General features: G+C 30.4%; 1 protein-coding gene and 1 pseudogene across 1 annotated transcript; both read right to left on the reverse strand.

Annotated features, from left to right (window-relative positions):
• The window catches only part of LOC128171554 (adhesion G protein-coupled receptor B1-like), a 67,913-nt pseudogene that overhangs the window by 42,606 nt on the left and 5,399 nt on the right, over positions 1–19,908 (reverse strand).
• On the reverse strand, positions 11,496–15,875 carry LOC128171596 (multiple epidermal growth factor-like domains protein 10). The gene is made up of 5 exons (XM_052837393.1): positions 15,750–15,875; positions 14,872–15,009; positions 14,508–14,645; positions 13,432–13,552; positions 11,496–12,309 (listed from the first exon to the last, which is right to left on the reverse strand). Exons 1-5 carry the CDS (start codon positions 15,865–15,867, stop codon positions 12,024–12,026), a joined length of 801 nt encoding a protein of 266 aa, XP_052693353.1. The 5' UTR covers positions 15,868–15,875; the 3' UTR covers positions 11,496–12,023.

Below are 19,908 nucleotides of genomic sequence, written 5' to 3' on the forward strand. Positions count from 1 at the left end.
TATCTTTATTGTTATAGTTTTTTTTTTAAATTGAGTTTTATACTTTCACAACATATATATGTACATACATGACTTATCTTGTACATATGTTTATATAATCATCTTGAAAAGCTTCTAAGTATATGATTATTCTATATTATACAGTTCTCATGTAGTGAAAGTAAATTTTGGGAGAGAGAGAGAGAGAGAGAGAGAGAGAGAGAGAGAGAGGGAAAGGATTAGGGCATTGTTCACATATGGATATAAAATGTAAACCATAATTATGTGATAGATCCCTGTTCTACAGGGATACTTGAGGGAGGAAAACAGGATAAAACACCAAAAAGGACATCACAGTTCAAAACAAGATTGAGATGAGACAAAATAAAGAGACAATTAAACTATATATAATACATTGCTACAGCTTATCACATATTTTTTGCCAATGGCTTTCATACTCCTTATATCTACAATTTTTCATTAGCATATATTTTTCAGTCAAGAGCCTTTCTATTATTATTTTTTTAATCCATGTATATTTGGATTTGTATTACTTTTGTATTTACAAGAAAAAATATATTGCTTCACAATAAGAACCAACAAGTTAAAAAATCTATAGATATCTCTATTTTTATTTTTTCCAAAGAGAACTGATTGTTTATCAAATGTTATTAACAAATCAAACTGTCGCAAAATCCAGTCTCCAAAAGCAAACCATAATTCTTTTACAATAGTACATTCTTAGAATAAATGCCCAATACTCTCTTCATCTCTTTTACAAAAAGTAAATAAAGGAGACTCTGCCTTTTTTTTTATTTTGAAAAGATATCTATTTGTCGGAACAATCCTATAAAGAATTTGGAAATGTAACCAATGTAGTTTTGATTCTTGTGTAGATTTAAAGGGGAGTTCACAAATTTTGTGCAAGGTTTCTCGTGCATAGTTATGACCCTTTTCTCTCCATTTTGGTATAGATGTACATGTTTCTCTTTTTTATCTAATAATAAGTGGTACATAAGTTTGCAGCCCTACAATAATTATTAAACAATAGGATATGATTAGGGATAACAGGTCTATATTCTTTTATTATTTGTAAGTTTGGTATGTTTAAATCTTGTGTATGCAATCTGGTCCCTACAGCAGTTCTTAAACTTGCATATTCAATAAAGTTTGTCATTGGATTTATTTGTTTCAATTTTTTAAAGCTTATAAATGTTCCATTAATATTAAGTAATAACCAGCAAAAATAAATCTTGTATTAGAAAAGCTTTTAAAAAATACTGATTTATTGTCTACTGTAATTTTCCAATTGTACCATATATTATATTTATAATCTGAGGTTTACTTAACACATTTTTCTCCCGTATTTTTAACCAGCTAATGAACACCTCTTTCTAGAAAGAATTTTCCAAAGTTTTACATAGAGTATATGAATAATCTGTGCCATTCCTCCATATTTCTGTGATTTTAATTTTCAGAATGGATTTTAGAAGCTTTATCCATTTTGTATCAGCCCTAATAAGTCTTCTTATCCACGTAGATTTGAGTGCAGTAATAAAATCCCCATAATCAATCATTTTGAGACCCCCATGGCAGTAATCGTGCAATTATACTCTTCTTTACTCTATGCACTTTACCAACCCACAAAAATTATATCATTTTCAAGTTTTTCAAATAATTAATGCTTGGGTTGGGTAATGTTAGTATTAAATGATTTAATTTTGGTATTATTAATGCCTTAATGACTGCATTACTACCGATCCAAACCATTTTTGTTTTTGTGAAATTTATTTTTAAGCCTGAAACCTGTGCGAAAGAGTCTAAGATCCTGGGGATGCCATCATATGATTGAGGTGTATTATCCATTACTATTGAAGTGTCGTCTACGTAATGAGTAATTTTGTATTCTTCCCCGTCTATGATTATGCCTTTAATATCTTTATCGTTTTTTATTAATATTCCTAAAATTTCAGCACAAATTAAAAATAGGTATGGCGATATTTGGTCGCCTTGTCTACAGCCTCTTTCTGGGTAAAAATATTCTGAAATTACACCGTTTTGAATTACACAAGCTTTTATTCCATCATAAAAGGTTTTAATCCAATTTTTAAAGGAGGGTCCAAAATTAAAAAGATCTAGTGCTTTCGAGGTAAAACTCCATTAGATAGTGTCAACAGCTTTTTCAAAGGCAATTAACATTAATAGGCCTGGTATTTGTTCTGTATAGTACATGAGGTCATAAATAAGTCTTATATTTTCCCCAATAAATCTTCCTTTTAGAAATCCAGTCTGGTCCTTATTTATCAATTTATCTAGAACTGTTTTCATACGTTCAGCTTTATTTCCTGATGCTAACTTGTAAATTAACTTGTAAAATTTTCAAAAACTTTTTAGGTTTTCCTGCATTAGGAATGCACGTTATTACACCAAGTTTATTAATTTCTGAAAAACATCCTATTTCAAAGGATTGATTTATTGCTCTTGTAATGAATGAACCTAGGTCTTTCCAAAAAAAAAAAAAAAAAAAAAAACTCACTTGTGAAACCATCAGGGCCAGGACTTTTGTCATTTTTTAAAGGAAATTCAGTACCTCTGTATTTGTTAAAGGACCTTCAAGGGTGTTTATTTTTTCATTATTAAGTTTAGGGCTATTTATTTTTTTCAACTTATCTTAAAGACTATATTCATCTATAATTTCTCTTTTCTTATACAGCTTTTCATAAAAGGACTTTGTTTCTTTTAATATTTCTATTTGATCAAAAATGAATGGACCATCTTCTTTTTCTATATTTGGAATTAATTTGTTAATAAAGTTCCGAGTCTCTTTAGTAGGTTTCCCCCCTCATCAATCCATTTAGACTTTTACCTTATACAATGACCTTTTAATCTATTTTTTTTATTTTGAGTAACTCATCTTGTTTGTCTGAAAGTGAATTTCAAGTTTTCTGTTAAATTCTGCTCTAAAGAAACATTATCTTTTTCTAGATTTTTTTCTCTTTCATTTAATTTTTTCTTCTTAGAAGCAGAATATGAGATGGGTTGCCTCTTATTTCAGCAAGCCGAATGTCCAAAAAAGTTGATCTTCAATAATGAATTGTATCTCTTCATTTCTAATATAATCTAAGTTTTTTTAAGTTGTATATGGGGCAAACATATTGACTTTTGACTTCCCTAATTATTTCTTTATAGAATTAATGTATGTCATATCAACTTAAAGGGAATTATTTTATATTCTAAAATCACAGGAGAATGGTCTAATCGATAACTATTTTCATATTTAATTTGTGGTACTCGGTTTGTAAGTGAATCAGATATTATTAAAAAAAAACCTAGTCTAGCATGTTTTATAGGGTTTTTTCTCCTCCATTTATATCTCTTTAGATTTGGGTTAGTTTCCCTAAATATGTCTACCAGAGTAAATGTCTCTATTAATTTCAATACTTCCATTCTTGCTTTTGTGTTGTTCAAGTGCTTATAGTTCATAGAATCTGAATCTTTATTCATTACTAGATTAAAATCACACCCCCCCCCCCCCCCATTATAATATGCTGGGTATTTAGACAAGAGTCAATTTTACCTATTATTTCCGAATAAAAATGGGTGTATCTAAATTTGGACTATATATATTTACCAGTAAAAGGTTCATATTTTCAATAGTGGTATCTAGTATCAGAAAATCACCACTGTTGTCTTTATGTACATTGTGTACCTTATATTCAAAATTATTATTTAAAAGAATTGCTACCCCTCTTGAATTTGTTTTATAACTATTAAAAAAAGCTTAAGATTTCCATTGTGATTGTATTAATATTTCCTCTTTTTCATTAAAATGTGTATCTTGTAAAAAATAAAAATTGTAGTTTTTCATTCTAAGATTTTTGAACACATATTTTCTCTTATTAAAATCATTGAGCCTTGGCAGTTTAAAGTTAATACTTTTAACTTATTTTCCTCATGTACTTTGTTGTCCATTGGATTTAACTATAATCATTGCCCTAGTGTGGAAGAAGAAATGAAATATATCAACTAATGAAAAGTAATGTGGAAAGAAATGTGCAGGCATGTCTTTGTGAAATTGGCATCGAGATTAACAAAAAACAAACAAACAAGAGGCCCAGGGGCCACATCGCTCACCTGAGCAACAATTGCCTTAATTCTGATCTTAGCATTACAGATCTGTACAGCTGGTGGGTCTCTGATGTCTTATCAGACCTGTGGGAAAAGGGGGATCATTAGTTTAATTGTTTATTTTCTCTCTAGCCAAGGAGCGCTATGATGGGTGATTTATGGCTGGGAAAACCTGGGGGGGGGGGAGTAAAACTGATAACGAGAGAAAGAGAGGGGGAGTCGGAGAGTAAGACTTGAAGAGGACAGATATTTAAGTTCATCATAAGTGATGTATTTTGCTCTTGTAGTGTACATGTGTAAATATGTAAATAAACTGTAAATAGAACTATTGTTTTAATTTCATTGACAAGTCCGTCACGTTACACTTTATATAATAAATTCAGTTAATCTGTAGTGTTATTCCTATATATAATCAATATAGAAAAGAGTGGGTTAAGAGAGAGGTACTAAATAATATATTTTGTATTTTATGTTCTGCATAAGATATAAAAGACGAATTTTACTTTCAAAATTGCATTTGAAATCTTATTCAAAACTATTTCATTGAAAATCATATGAATTGTAGTAAAAACGATCAATTATAATAATAAAATAAAAACGATCGTCTCAAATATTCTTCATTTAATTTTTAACATATTCGTGTCCTTTCACATTCACCAAGCTAAATTCAATTCGCATAGAAATTGATGACACACTATTCTCTGAAATTGTGATGCTAGGTATACGTACTGTCGTCTACTGAAATTTATTTATCAAATTAAATGAAGTTCACTCTTTATGTACTGAATTAATTTGATAAAATAAATTTCAGTAAACGACACTACTTATGGACTTAAAACTTATGGACTAAAAACTTAAATAAAGATTAAAGTCTTCATTACTTTGTTTCAGTTTTAAGAAAAAGTTAACATTTCGATTTATTCATATTAAGTATTTTTTTTTGTTAAAGGACAAATCAATATTTGTTTTCATGATCATAAATTGGAACTATCTCTAAAAAACAGTTAAACTCTCCTGACATTGAATATGAATATTAACTTAGAAACTAAACATTTTCTGATAGAAATGAGTTTTTTTTATCCGAGAAAGAAAATCAAACGCAGTAATTGTTGGCCCGAAACTCGAAGTCGACCATTTGAAGAAATAATCTTTATTGTTTAGGGGTAAAGTTGAAAAGGGACGAAAAGGTAAATATTAATGCCAGCTTCTTTACAACATACATATTGAAAAAGAATCTGCTCTTCTTTATCGCAGGTAGTAGTCTGCGAATCTGGCGGCCGTCGCTATCGCTACTCTTCCGGTAAGACGTTCTAACTCTGGAAATGGCTATAGCAATGATGATCTTATAACTCTTCCATCAGTCGTCAATTGTTTATTCATTTCTAGAAAAAAACATTGTGTAACAAGTTTTAATCCTACTATTTGAATGCTGCGAAATTTAATTTCAAATTGAAAGCACTTTGGTTATTTTAAGCCACACTCTCTATTAACCATTTCAAAACTTTTCATAACTATAGCAAAAATGTGAATGCAGTATTTATTTTTGGGTTCATTAATATCTACGTAAACTTTTTATGTAAATTACATGATGTCAGCAAGAGCAGCGTGCAGACTGCCCCGAAAGGTTGGAAAATGTGGAGAGGTATGCATACATTATAACTATGACAGGAAAAAGAAAGCGTGCATGAAGTTCAAGTACAGTTGATGTGGAGGAAATGCAAACAACTTAATCTAGGTCTCTCTGCCGTAATGCGTGCAAGAAACCAAAAAGTGAGTAATAAAGCTATAATTCATAATTTCTAAGGTTGTATTGGAACTTGGTTGGAGAAAGAAAATATTAATAAGGGAATTTTGGGAAATAGGATGTAGTGGTAAGGAATTTAAAAACGTAAATTTATTTAGATTTAGATTAAATTTATTCAAATTATTATAATATTCCTTATTTGAATGCTCCTCCTGGTCAAATGGCATTTGATTAGGCCATTTAAGTCAAGACGAAAGTACATGTAAAATTTGATTAGATTTAAAGTAATTTTTATTTAGATTTTTGATTTGAACCGGAGACTATTAAATAAAGAGATTTGGATAAGATTAAGTTTTATATAAAAAAGATACAACAAACACACGGGTAAATGTATATGATACTGCAACAAAAAATCATATTGACGCAAGCGTCAAATGGGCCGCAATATATTATTGCTGTATAAATCATCATTGATTGTTTACAAAAAACACTCAACAAAGAAGAAAACAACGAGTTGGTTGTACTAATTTCAATGGTAGATTTTTAATTTTAATTACTATATTTTCAGCAACACGTTTTGAATTTTTTCACATTTTACTATTATTATTAAGAATAGAGTTCGTTACTGTGAGCATTTCTAACGGTAGTTGTATGATCATTGATTTAGTGTGAAGTAATGGAGAACACATTGATTTGTACATTATTTTAATAAAAAGTTCAATTCATCATTATTCTCTTGGAGACCATACATTTCAAACCAACTTGATTTTTTGTTGCATTGTATTGAATTAAAACTTAATGCATTAGTTTATATAACTTCAAGAGACCATACAATATCTATCTATCTATCTATCTATCTATCTATCTATCTATCTATCTATCTATCTATCTATCTATCTATCTATCTATCTATCTATCTATCTATCTATCTATCTATCCATCCATCCATCCATCCATCCATCCATCCATCTATCTATCTATCTATCCATCTATCCATCTATCTATCTATCTATCCATCCATCCATCCATCCATCCATCCATCCATCCATCTATCCAGTGCTGTCTGTCCGTGCTGGGCTGTCTGGTTGTACAGATACCTTCGATTTGTAAAAATACAAATGGAGTTAGACTTCATTTACGTTATAAAAATTATGCAAAGAACATTGACATAAATTGAAACTGGAATTTACGTTAATCGTTTTAGAATGAAATCTTATGTTTTTGTGAAACCTTACAGAAAAATGAAGATACAATTATATCATATGAATTCAATAGCTTTGTATAAAACATTTCATCGTGATTTTCTTAATAATCAATTTTTCGTGCAAATATGTACATGTATAATCGCACGCGTGATAGGGTTATGCACGTCTGCAATATATTATGCTTTATTGAGAGTGCATAATTTGGATGTGGAGTGCAAAAGTTAAACTTAGGTCATTAGCCATGCATGCTGAGTTAAAAGTGCTACACAAAAATTGAATAAAGTGACTTGAAATGAATAAAAACATTTTAACATGTCATCTTTTTTTCAGATTGTAGTTAGTGGGTCAGATGACAACGATGACGACCAATCACATAAAGGATATGGTAAGCTGATTGGCATCTTATAAATAGATTGAAATCACCCCGAGCTATCCGGATCATGTGTATTGATAACACGTCGATAAGTGATTAGGCCGAAAAACAAGTATTCCGTTTAAAGGAATGATCGGCATGAAATACCATTGGTCAACTCCGTTAATATAATATACACTACATGCAGTAAAATATCTATATAGCACCGTTTTAATGATTTCCGAAATATGGCAAGGCATGAATGAACTTTACACTTAGTAGGCGAATCATACTTCCGACTAATATTCATACGCATATGTGAAAAAACACGTGATTTGAATCATTATGTAGGTAACCCTATAAATGTTTTATTTTCAGGATAAAATGATACGAGTAACGTTTATAGTAATCTACGTCTATTTATAAATTTAAAAAAGGTTGTCATTGCTTAGTAAATAAAACACTGCAAGGCGCAATGCGTGCGCAAATAGTTAAATTTGCCGGATGCCTCATATGGACACAACTGTGATAGGCCGAATCCGATCACAAAAACTTCATACAACTCACTGTATATCCAGTTTTTTTTCAAGTGACATAAAGTTTGCAAAAGTTGAATAAAAATCTGTGACATTTTCAATTTGTATCTGTTATCACTTGCGATTTAAAAAGTTTCTTATAGAAAATGATGCAGGATGTAATTTCTGCGCATTCATTTTTTTTTCTTCGATTTAAAAGAGTTTGCGAAAACCCCCGAAAATAAGATCCTCGAAAAATTACCAGACATACGGTATATACACTGGCAATAAACAAAATGATATGCATGTCTTAACAATTTTACCCGTTCTGAAAAGATTTATTAAACCAGGTATAGATTTATCATTTATTGAAGATTACAAAGAAGAACAACGTTTGCTTTTTGTTTCAACATAATTAAAGACAGAGTCCTAATGAAAGTTGTCTAAATAATTCGCTCTTTTGTTATTTAGGTCATCATTATTTACATATTTCTACATTTCTTGTGCAAGATGAATTGCAAAATATGAGCGTTAAATAACTAAACTTTGAAATGCTTTGTTTTATAAATGCAGTAGAATGAACAGCCATTTATTGAAAAAAATGTAAACTTTAATAGGATTATGGAATAATCTGTTTTACAACCCAAACGTTATTTGCTATATGTTGATATTTCATTTTATGCACATTGCTAATCACTTAAAATATTTTTAAATTAGGGAAAGATATATGCAGATAACCATCTGATATAGGGACTTGAGACAATCGGTGCATACGATATTTTTACGACTACAAAACGTGCACCTGTATAACGTTTGACTACGGATGTTGCGGAGGTAACACAAATAATTTCAAAACAAAGGAACTCTGTCAAAAAGTCTGCCAGAAACGTTACAGTGAATATAGATTTCAGAACTAAGGAAAACGAATTGACAATCCTACAATACCTCAGCAATGAAAGGCAAACAAATATTCTTCAAAGAGACATCAAACTTAAAAAAGATTTTTTAATTACATTTTGATTTCAAGCTTACACTTTCATTGATTTGTACACAGAGGTTTATATCTGAAATACACGAAAATTGGCCCCAACGAATTTAAATGATTTCACAGTGTGAGTGTGAGACTTGCGCACACACTGTGTCATATCTATCTATCTATCTATCTATCTATCTATCTATCTATCTATCTATCTATCTATCTATCTATCTATCTATCTATCTATCTATCTATCTATCTATCTATCTATGTCAATCTATCTGGCTGTACCAAGGCGAAGACGTCACTCATAATTGTTATTATGATTAAATAAAAATAAATTAATCTCATTTTAAATGCTGAATTTTTTGGGTTTTTTTTTTTTTATATTTTGAAGAAGAAAGATTTGTTCTTGAAGCAGGCCTCAAATGTAAACTTGTCAATGTATGCTGTTATAATTATAGACTTAATAATTAATCTCTCTTAAGACTATTAAATGATAAATGTGGATTTTTTATTAAATAAATATGTTATGAATATATGCCAATAGAAATTATCAATGTTATGGTCATTATGTTTTTTTCTTCGATACCTCTAGGTGTTTAATTGGACGCAATAACTTCTGAAATAAAAGTCAAACATAAAGAACCTTGTATATTGCTAGAATATCCAGATTGGTCAGAATAATTTCAAAATAAATAAAAATACTGTAGACGGATTTTTTTTTCACGGGGTCATAATTCCGCGGAATCACAATATCAATTTAATCCGCGGGTAAAAATTTACGCGGATTCTTTGAACGAAAAAAAAATCATTTGAATAACTATTATTACATATAGTTCTGAGCGATTTTCATTACCTAGAATTTGTCAAACTTTGGACTTAAATTGTAATAACTGTTCACAGTGAACAGTAATTATCGGTTGTGCACTGGTCGGTAGTCATTAGTTAGCCGTCAAGATGTTACGACGCTGGCTAAAATCGTCTGAAACACCATTTAATCTTTATTAACTGTCAATTTATTGGTTCTCATGTCGTTTAAATTATGAGTTGATCAGTTTAATCAATTAAAAATCAGAGCACAAAGGGATCTAAAAATTGCAGTAAAAACACGCTTGGGGCTATTTGTCGTCTGACACGTGCCGTTATATCAAGCTTGGAGAAGTTTAAATTTCATGTAAGTAAATTTACAGAAAATTCAAATCTTTGGGAGCTTAAATTATTTATTATGTGAATTCTCAATACAATTTTGTTTGACAGTTTACATAGATAAAAACGATATACATTGGGTACACGTATGTGCAAGTGTTCTATAATGTAGTAACTTCCGATTACTAGTATCCTTATTTATGTAATGCCATTCAAAAATGCACTTTAAGTACACTGGGAAAAAATTCCGCGGAAAATTTGTGCCCGCGTTCATAGCGTAAATGAATACCACGCGGACAAAAGTACTTCTACAGTAGTATTATGATGCCGCGTGCAATACCTTTCTTATGAACTTGAAACAAATTCAAGATCTCAAAAATATGTATTAGGTATTTCAATAAGGAGTGTGTAATATTGAGAAACTGGTTAAAATGCATGTTGCTGAATAACATTGACTTTAAATTGTGTAATTTTTGCTAAACGGATTTATGATTATTTTAAGCAATATTCAGGTTCAGGATATAGAGTTTATTAAATTAAGAACACATGAACATTTAAAAAATTGTAAATTAAACATAAAATAAAACAATGATGAAAACACAGTAATGTATCAAAGTGATAGATAAATATTAAAACCAAGATAAAGTATTGTAATGAGGTAATTCATTTATGTCAATAAATATCTTCAAAGTTCTATGTCTGAAAGAAACAATATGATAATTATTGGAAAAAAACATTTAGGTAAAGAACATTAGATTTATCATGTAAAAAAGTATTTCAAAAGGATATAACTTTACTATGACATTATGAAATTACTATGACTATGACAGTGAATAAAAACAAAATTGCATTGGATAAAAATGAAATCTTGAGTGTATATATGACCTTCAACATCATTGCAAATACAAACCAATAAACTTTCACATATATGATGTTTTATCATGCTTAAAAATTATATAATCTAGAAAATAATGAAAATGAAATTGTGAAAATATATACGATGACAAAAAACGACTTTTTGAAAATCCAAACGTCAGTAACGGGTTAATAATAAATCTCTTTAAAAATACATATCACCACATTTCGTCTATGAAATAAAACACCACCCACTGCATGCTGATAATCATACTGGCGTGCGACCAGTTCTCGCCGAGTACCATTTCTCGCTAGTACATTGTGACGCCATCTTATCAACACATAAAATAATATACGAAAAGTGACGTAACAATGCACTTGCGAGAAATGGTACTTGACGAGAACTTGTCGCACGCCATTACAGTTTTACAGTGTATCGTATACCTTTAATATATATATATATATATATATATATATATATATATATATATATATATATATATATATATATATATATATATATATATATATATATATATATATATATATATATATAATGAGGAAGATAAGAATTTATATACATTGATGTGGATTCTATGAAATAACGCAAGGATAATCAAAACAGGGGGAACACAAATGGTCTGTTGAAATACGAAAACAGATACTGATTTTAATAAATTACATATATTTAGAAACACATGTACAAGCAATGCAATAATAACTGCTGATTACTCAGGTATAAACCTCAAATACACATGTATGTAGTTATACCTTAAGGTTGTAATACGGGTATCTATAACAACTTACCTTCAGTTCGCCCCGAACTTAAAAAAATCTTATTAAAATTCGTGTTACTAAGACAGAACAAGGATAACAGATAGTGCGTGAAAAAACCCCACGATTTCCTTTCATTTATCATGACTAAAAATAAGCAAAGAAAAAAAATTGATATAAAAAATGTTGATAGATTTCTCAGATTCCAAAAACTTTCCTTTGTTACACAGTGTGTTGTTTATACAACAAAAATGAACAATTGGTTTATATCGGCATTATTGCGATTAAGAAATAGCAATATTTTAAGGATTTTTTTTGGGTAAATCTGCAATAACGTAAAAATTGCTTATTTCTGGAAAGGCGTATCATAGAGAGACGGCTGGGTGACTTCTCCTAGCGCCTGATACGCTGAGTTATCTCCCTCAACATTAACGTAAGTATCAGGGTTGACGGCGGTGTGACCAAGATCACCTCTCTGTGGTTGATTGGTGACTTCGTTGAGCTCCTGGTATGCCGTGCCGTCATCAACGTTGACGTCGTGACCAGTTGTAGATGGTGCAGTGTCTACAGGTTTGTTGTCCTTCGGTTGCTTCTGCTGATTGCACTTATAACATTGTTCGTGTTTGCATAATCTGGTCAAATATATATATTTATATTCAATATAATTCATTAACAAAGCAATAGCAGTGAGCTAATATGAACGGAGTTGATGATAAACATTCTAATTAAGTCCAAGGAGTTGGGTTATAAAAGAAGAGGACATTACCGCTGTGTATAAATTTAATGTTTAATTGATTACATAACACCATAGACCATTCATATAAATAAAAGCTAGTGACACGGATCAAATAGATATCAATCTTTTTACATTAAAGGAACACATTTATATATAGGAGATTGTGTAAGATTTCAAACATTGTACTTTTACTGGTAAAACAAAGGATTATTCAGATAATGAATTTATTCTTCGCTGCTCCTACTGTAAACGTACTCCATTTGGCTGTGTATTCTATTTAGCGTTTTTGACGGAATTCAGCTTCCGCTGAATCAAGTACATTGCTTAATGCAATACATATATGTAAAAATAGTCACGTTCAAGAATACGCTAATTCAAATCTACGCCAACTTGTTCAAAAACTAATTGCCGCCAAATATTGTACACGCCAAATATAATACGTTTACAGTATTTTCCTTTCACATATTAAATACAAAAATCATCTTCAAACCCCATTAAATAAGATATTTATGACAATGTTCATATATAAGAACAACAAAAACTACATTTAAAAGAAAGTTGACATAAGATTTGTTAAAAAAATCCATCATATGGCCTGGCTTAAGAAAAAGTATGTTAAAATTTACAACCATCTGCAATGAATAGTTGCTGAATTTATACAAGGTGTAACTGAATACTACCATATGACATGCCAAAACAAAAATTGTGCTAAATTTTAAGCATTTGCGAACATTAATTGCAGAGGAAACTGCAACAAAAATTTAATATTGTTTTTGGTAAAGTAAATTTAAAAACAACCTTAGGAAAGTCTGACAAAAATATACAAAAATCCTTAAAACAAACCTAAAACAGACATTAAACAGATAACTTCTCCTATTAACACAGTATTTTATATCAAAAAATCACTTCATGAGCTTTAAGATTGCTTTAAAGCATTTTAGATCAACCTGGCTTTTTGCACATTCATAAGTTTTGAATTTTATTTGATTTTAATTATATGTTATTGCAATGATCTTACCTTAAGGTAAGGAAAATGATAACGATGGCACAGATGGCGAGCAATGCAGACAAAATGTAAGTAATGGAGGGATGGTCGGCTGACTCTGCTGATGGGAGCAGACACTGTGCTGTAAGTAACATTTAAAAATGAAACAAGTATTCCTTTTAATGGAATGATCGGCAATAATAATATATTGATAGCTAGAAGCGATCAACATGATCAATTTGATGTAAAATAATTTAAAAAGTACTTTATTTTTACAAAATATAGAATATTTTGAGTCTGTACATCACAGTTTTATCATTATAAACCGTCAAAAAATTTAATTTTGAAACAAATTTTGGGAAAGCCGTTCGTTAACTCCTTGTCTAGTTTTATATTTTTAACGTAATTATTAAATGTTAATGTATCTTCTTCTTCTTCTTCTTCTTCTTCTTCTTCTTCTTCTTCTTCTTCTTCTTCTTCTTCTTCTTCAGAATACTGAGTAGGGCATTAACATGTATACAAAGAAAGAGTTGCATTAAAAAAATTTAATGCGACTGAAAACATTGAATGGCATCATTACTTGCTATTGAGGTCGCATTATAACGTAACCTTGTTTTTTCATCAAGCCGTCTTCCCAGCTACTATTATGCAACATCAATAGATTGAGGTCAGTTCATGGAGCATCTTCTTATGATTGAGGTCAGTTAATCGAGGTCAACTGCATTACTGAATGAATCTTTCGATCGAAATTCTTACGCGTGAGACAAAATGTGCATTCTTGAATTAACGGGTCGAACTGTATTTTATGTATGTTTGCATCTCTTAAGGTAAATGAATTGAAATAAATCTGAGTGAAATGTTATATAAATACTTAACCAAACTTCAAGTTTTTTGTAAAAACTACTTATGCAAGCGGACTGTGTGCGCACGTGGAAGCATTTGCCGGATGCCTCATATAGACACAACTGTGATCGGCCGAAGCCGATCACAAAAATCTCAGCATATAGTTTTAAATTTGACGTCAAAACTTTAAAAAGTTCAAAATATAAATGCTTTCATGATATAAAAAGTTTGTTATGTTTTGCTGATAAAGTGCAAAATAAAACTACCTTTGTCACACTTTTCTCCTTGAAATCCCACGGCACATCCTTTTGGGCATTTTCCGGTCACGTGATGACATTGTTGTTTGTCAATGCAGTTACCACAAGTCAACAAACAAAAGAGTCCATATGTGTTGTTACTGCAAGCTATTAAAAAAAGTTTCAAAAGAAAAACAAATTGTCATTTATCATAAATTTACAATTATTTGAACGTTAATACATCGAGGGAGCACATCGGCCAAATTTTTTAACACAAAAATAAATACTGAATTGTAAGCATGCAAAATTGATGTAAGAAAAGTACGAAAGAGATGAAAGAAAGAGAATGGTGTTTAAGAATGATTAATTGGTATCAAATACAATTAAAACTTACTTTTTTTACAGTTGTCCCCCGTGTAACCAGTGTCACAGCCATTGGGACACACTCCAGTCACTGTATCACACTCTTCTCCATTCTGACAGGTTCCGCAGTGCTCTTGACAATTATATCCATATGTATGACCGTCACATTCTGCGAACAAAAATTATGGTCATATATTTTTTACTTGGAGGCTGAATATCTGACAATATGTGAACATTTTTTATCTTATTTCAGATCTGAAGGCTTGAAGGCTTGAATCCGTAATAATCGTCACCTTTATTTGATAAATCATTGTGTATCACAACACTTTTTTATTTTAAAAGTTTGATACGTTGATTTGTTTCATTTATGAAATATATTATGTAAATTGATGTTATTGAAATATGGTATATATATACATATTTATACAATATAATGATATACAATATATACTATATACAAAGTGATGATAGATTAACGCATATGCATGTACACATATATGTACATTGTGTCTGTATTTGGACTTGACGAGAACAAAAAGACAATATGAATCACAATCAAAGTACTGAAAGTACTTAAACCGTGCTCCCTTTCGCTCACACACAGGTTCATGTTGTAGGCACATAATTTTCAAGTACCTTATCTCTTTCAGCACTTTGTGACGTAAATATGAAAGTATGAAAAAACTGGAATACATTTGAATGATTCGTTATTTTTTCCTTCTTCTTCTTTTTTTTTTTAAATCGAACAAGTTGACAATGAAATTTGCAAGATTTTTGTATCAGTCAAAATTCATTTCGATGTATTGAATTGATACCGATGCACATTTATATATACCTTCATGTTGTGTAAAAAGTAAAAAACAAATTTATACATATATAGAAAATATATAAAATATAATGTAAATATACCTTTACTACAGTGAGACCCTTTCCAACCCTTTACACATCCACCAATGCAGTTTCCTGTTTCAGAACTACAACGTTTTGAATATCTGCAATTGATGCTACAAGTTTTGTTGCAGTTCATTCCGAAAGTTCCAGCAAGACAAGCTACAAAGGTCAATGATCCTTTCACAACGTGTTCATCATAATTTCAATGTAGTTTAATCAATATATGAGCATTAACTCAAAAATAAATCGTTATTGATCGAATATAACGATCTTCAATAACACATACTGTAACAGAAACAGATAGATCTTGGAAAATACAAGATGTGTGACTTTATCAAAATAAATGAATATTTTTTTATGACATTAATATTACATTGCTATTAGATTTTAAATATGATTCCTTCTGCAATTACCTTACCTTGATATTTTGGAAAATTTATTGATATTATAACAGATTTTTATTCTACATTTTGAAATTTATAATATGTTGTTTAGCGCAAAACATTATAGATTGATATAGCGCAAAACAATAGTTAAAACGACGATGAATTGTACCTTCAGTGCAAGTCTTTCCAATGTACCCTGGGTCACATCCAGTTACACATGTTCCGTTTGTATGATGACATTGTTGGCTATTAAGACAGTGTCCACATGGCATGCTACAGTTCACTCCGTAAAGCCCACCATCACATTCTATGAATAACAGAGTTAGTGCAATTAAAAGATGAATTTAGTATTTTTCGTTTTTTGCTTCTTTGTTGTTTTTATTGCTTTTATTTTGCATGAGGTATTTAAAAAGTGTTCTACGGCAGAAAGAAACGATAAAACGATTTTTATTTTTTTAAAATCCTTTTATCCTTGGCTGAAGCGTGATAGGCAGAACGCTTATTGCCAAGTATGATAAAATAATAGTAAATCGGCATTGAATCTATAGGTATGAAAGAGAGAAAAAATAATTAAAATATTGTTGAAATTAAGCGACATAATTGTATGAAAACGTTTAAAGGCAGTGGGAATAGACCAATCAAACGTCTAACATAGCGGGTATCGTATGCAATAACTAAACCACAGCCTCACGTTCTTTGCACGTGTCTCCGCGATATCCTGGAAGACAGCCCTTTGAACAAGTTCCATTGAAGCGACTGCAATCCGTTTGGTCATTACAGTTTCCACATTGACTCGTACATCCTCGTCCATAAAATCCTACTCCACATTCTGAAACAGACCAGCGTATTTAAAGTTAGTTCTTTAATACCACATATTTGTTTTTTGTTTGTTTAGTAATACCATTCTATTGACACTTCTATCTGTAATGCATGGGCTATATTTTTGAAACTTTTATGGAAAGAATGAATTCCAAGTACAATTGCGTGAATTCGAACTTTAAAAAAACCCCACAAAAACCATACGAAACGCTTTAATTAAATCCAGTTCAAAGTTTAGTTACTAGCCAATGTTATGATATATGCATGGTCCGAACTTTAGTTACAAATTAACAGCTTTAAACAATGACAATATTTATTGTATAGTTCATCTGAAAATATATACTACAATGATTGACAATTTCAACTTTCTAATGCAGTATAATATCTTAATAAATACACTAAGAATAAACAATTTCAGACCGAAATGGCCGATTATATATGGAATTCAAGTTCACATGTACTGAGGATCTATCATTCCAAAATATGTCTTTTATTACGTACATTCTTTGTATTCAACCTAAATATACGTTTGCGCAACCATATTGACAACTAATAAAAGAACACCAACAAACAAACAAACCTTACCAAAATTTAAATGAATAAAAACCAAGGACAGACATGATATAGTAAACTCAATTCCAAAGAATACCATTTTGGAACAATATTTGGTGAGATTATAATTCTGTTCTTAAAGTGTTGTTAAATAATGTCTTTTAAATGCCCCTTTTAGTGAAGTGGATTTCTAGCTAGACTTTTCCTTTCCTTTTGAATGCTACTTATACAGCAGTTAGGCTGGGAAAAATATCACTGATGGTTAAATTAGCCCATTTAGCCCGTATCAACCATTCAATAAAGCATTGTGCATTTTACATAACCAACTCTTAGTTTTTTCGTTTCTAAAATTAAAGAAATTCAGCTTACATGTGAGTTACGCTGGGTGTTAATGAGTCTGATACAAAGTAAATTGCTGGTTAATATTAACATTAATTAAAGTTTCTACAACTTGTAAAAGTCTTTTGACGTACGACAGTCTCTGTGTGTTTTAAATGTCACTTAAAATCGTAAACGATCAGAAGCAAATGCACGCATGGTAAAAGTTAAAAGCATGAAAAATAAAAATAATTTCACGATATTTGCATTTTGCATTATACATTTCACTGAATGTAGAATATATGTAGAATTTAGAATATAGCCAATTTTTGGATGTTGTTCAAAGATTTATTAATTATGAAGACAAATCTGAAAATTTGTATTAAACAAGTAACACAGAATCGACACATGTACAGATGACAAGATAATTGTACATAAACACACATATGCAACGCTTTTTATACAATTTAGAACTTTAAATCATTATATTTATTCTTTACGGGCAAACAGACCTCATACTTATAGCGTATCCCAATACAAAATTTAACCTCACCCGTGCAAGGGATAGGTAAAGAGTCCCAGTCCTGTGTACGATTTTGGCAGGGAAGGGTGATGAATTAATCATGTGACCCAATCTTGCCATTACCTTCGTTAAAATTTTTAAACTTTCATGCATAAACAATCACTCTACACATGTATACAAACCCAACACTTAACACCAGTGCGATAATTAAATGCAGAAATATCGTTATATACATGTAAATGGTTACCTATACGTAAGTACTTTGATAACAGTAATTCCTTTTAAAAAGTCAATTTCATTAAGTAAATCATTACAAGGAATTGGTGTGTTCTTACGTTTTACCAGATAAAATCTATGTACGGTTTTGTCAGTAATTTAAACAACAATCGCAAGAATGAAAAAAACTATTAATAAATCGCAAATTAAAGTTAGCTTACAATTAAAAATCAAATTCTAATTTATTGTTGTTGATCAGGGTAATGCATATTGCCGAAAAACCGATCAGTTAGTTATATTTTAGTAAATTAATGGCATAAAAACGACTAATGTTCGCGACTTAGCCGTATTGAGATCAACGTTGCAATGAAAAACAACCGAAAAAGACTGGTTCATGGCGAGAAATATTGGCGGTGACGAGGCTTTCGCTAACACCGCGAAAATTTCTCAATTGTGAATAAAACTTGGTTTACATTAATTAAATTACTATTTCCCATTGAAAAACAACATTGGTCGTAAGTTCATTACCATACAACTATAACTTAAATGTCAGAAAAAGATATTGAAAACCTCTTTCTATATCATTGTTAATTCTTTTTTTTTTTTTACAGAAAGTTTAATTTTTTGAATGATACATAACGATACATGTAACATTTTTGAATAATTCATTACGAAGTTATCAACAAACGTTTCGATTACAGGTAACTTACCTTGATCACATATTTGACCTTTGTACCCTGCCTCGCACCCCTGTAAGCAAGTTCCAATTACGTGGTCACATTGCGCTCTATTTAAACAATTCCCACAATTCCTTTGGCATCCGTGTCCGTATTTTCTATTGTCACATTCTATGGTAAAAATGATTCAAAAGGTAGCGTGAACAGTTTGGAATTTGAAACGAAGACGCATGTAATGTATTTATACAGTAGTGCATGCAACTTTTAGGCTCATTATAGCTTTATTAAAATCAAGGAGAGAAAATTGTAGGGAGATAAACGCAAATTGTTTGAATAAAAATAGTTTGAACGTTCCTTTACTTGAAAAGTGCTGATATAATCCTGAGCTATGCATTTATTTGTTTGTCGTAACTAAACATATGCACTGATTAAGGAAAATATTTATGTGAAGTACAATACAAAAGCATTGACTAAAAAAACGATGACAATATATTGCAAAGAAATTAAAAAAAAATATGCCGATTTCCTTGATGATGGTGATGATAGAATGATGATGATGATGATGATGATGATGATGATGCTGACAATGATGATAATGATGACGATGACTGATACATGTATATGAGAACCCTTAAAAATGATAATAATAATTGAACATAACAACTAACTTAGAAGAGATTTTCAGA

The sequence above is a fragment of the Crassostrea angulata genome, chromosome 2, assembly GCF_025612915.1.
Source record: "Crassostrea angulata isolate pt1a10 chromosome 2, ASM2561291v2, whole genome shotgun sequence".
In the NCBI taxonomy this organism is placed as follows: Eukaryota; Metazoa; Mollusca; class Bivalvia; order Ostreida; family Ostreidae; genus Magallana; species Magallana angulata.

Coding starts and splice junctions, on each gene's coding strand:
- LOC128171596 (XM_052837393.1), bottom strand. CDS start 15,867: ATGAACTGCAACAAAACTTGTAGCATCAATTGCAGATATTCAAAACGT. Junction 13,553..14,507: donor AGGAGAAAAGTGTGACAAAG/GTAGTTTTATTT, acceptor TTCATTTTTAAA/TGTTACTTACAGCACAGTGT. Junction 12,310..13,431: donor ATCATTTTCCTTACCTTAAG/GTAAGATCATTG, acceptor ATATTTGACCAG/ATTATGCAAACACGAACAAT.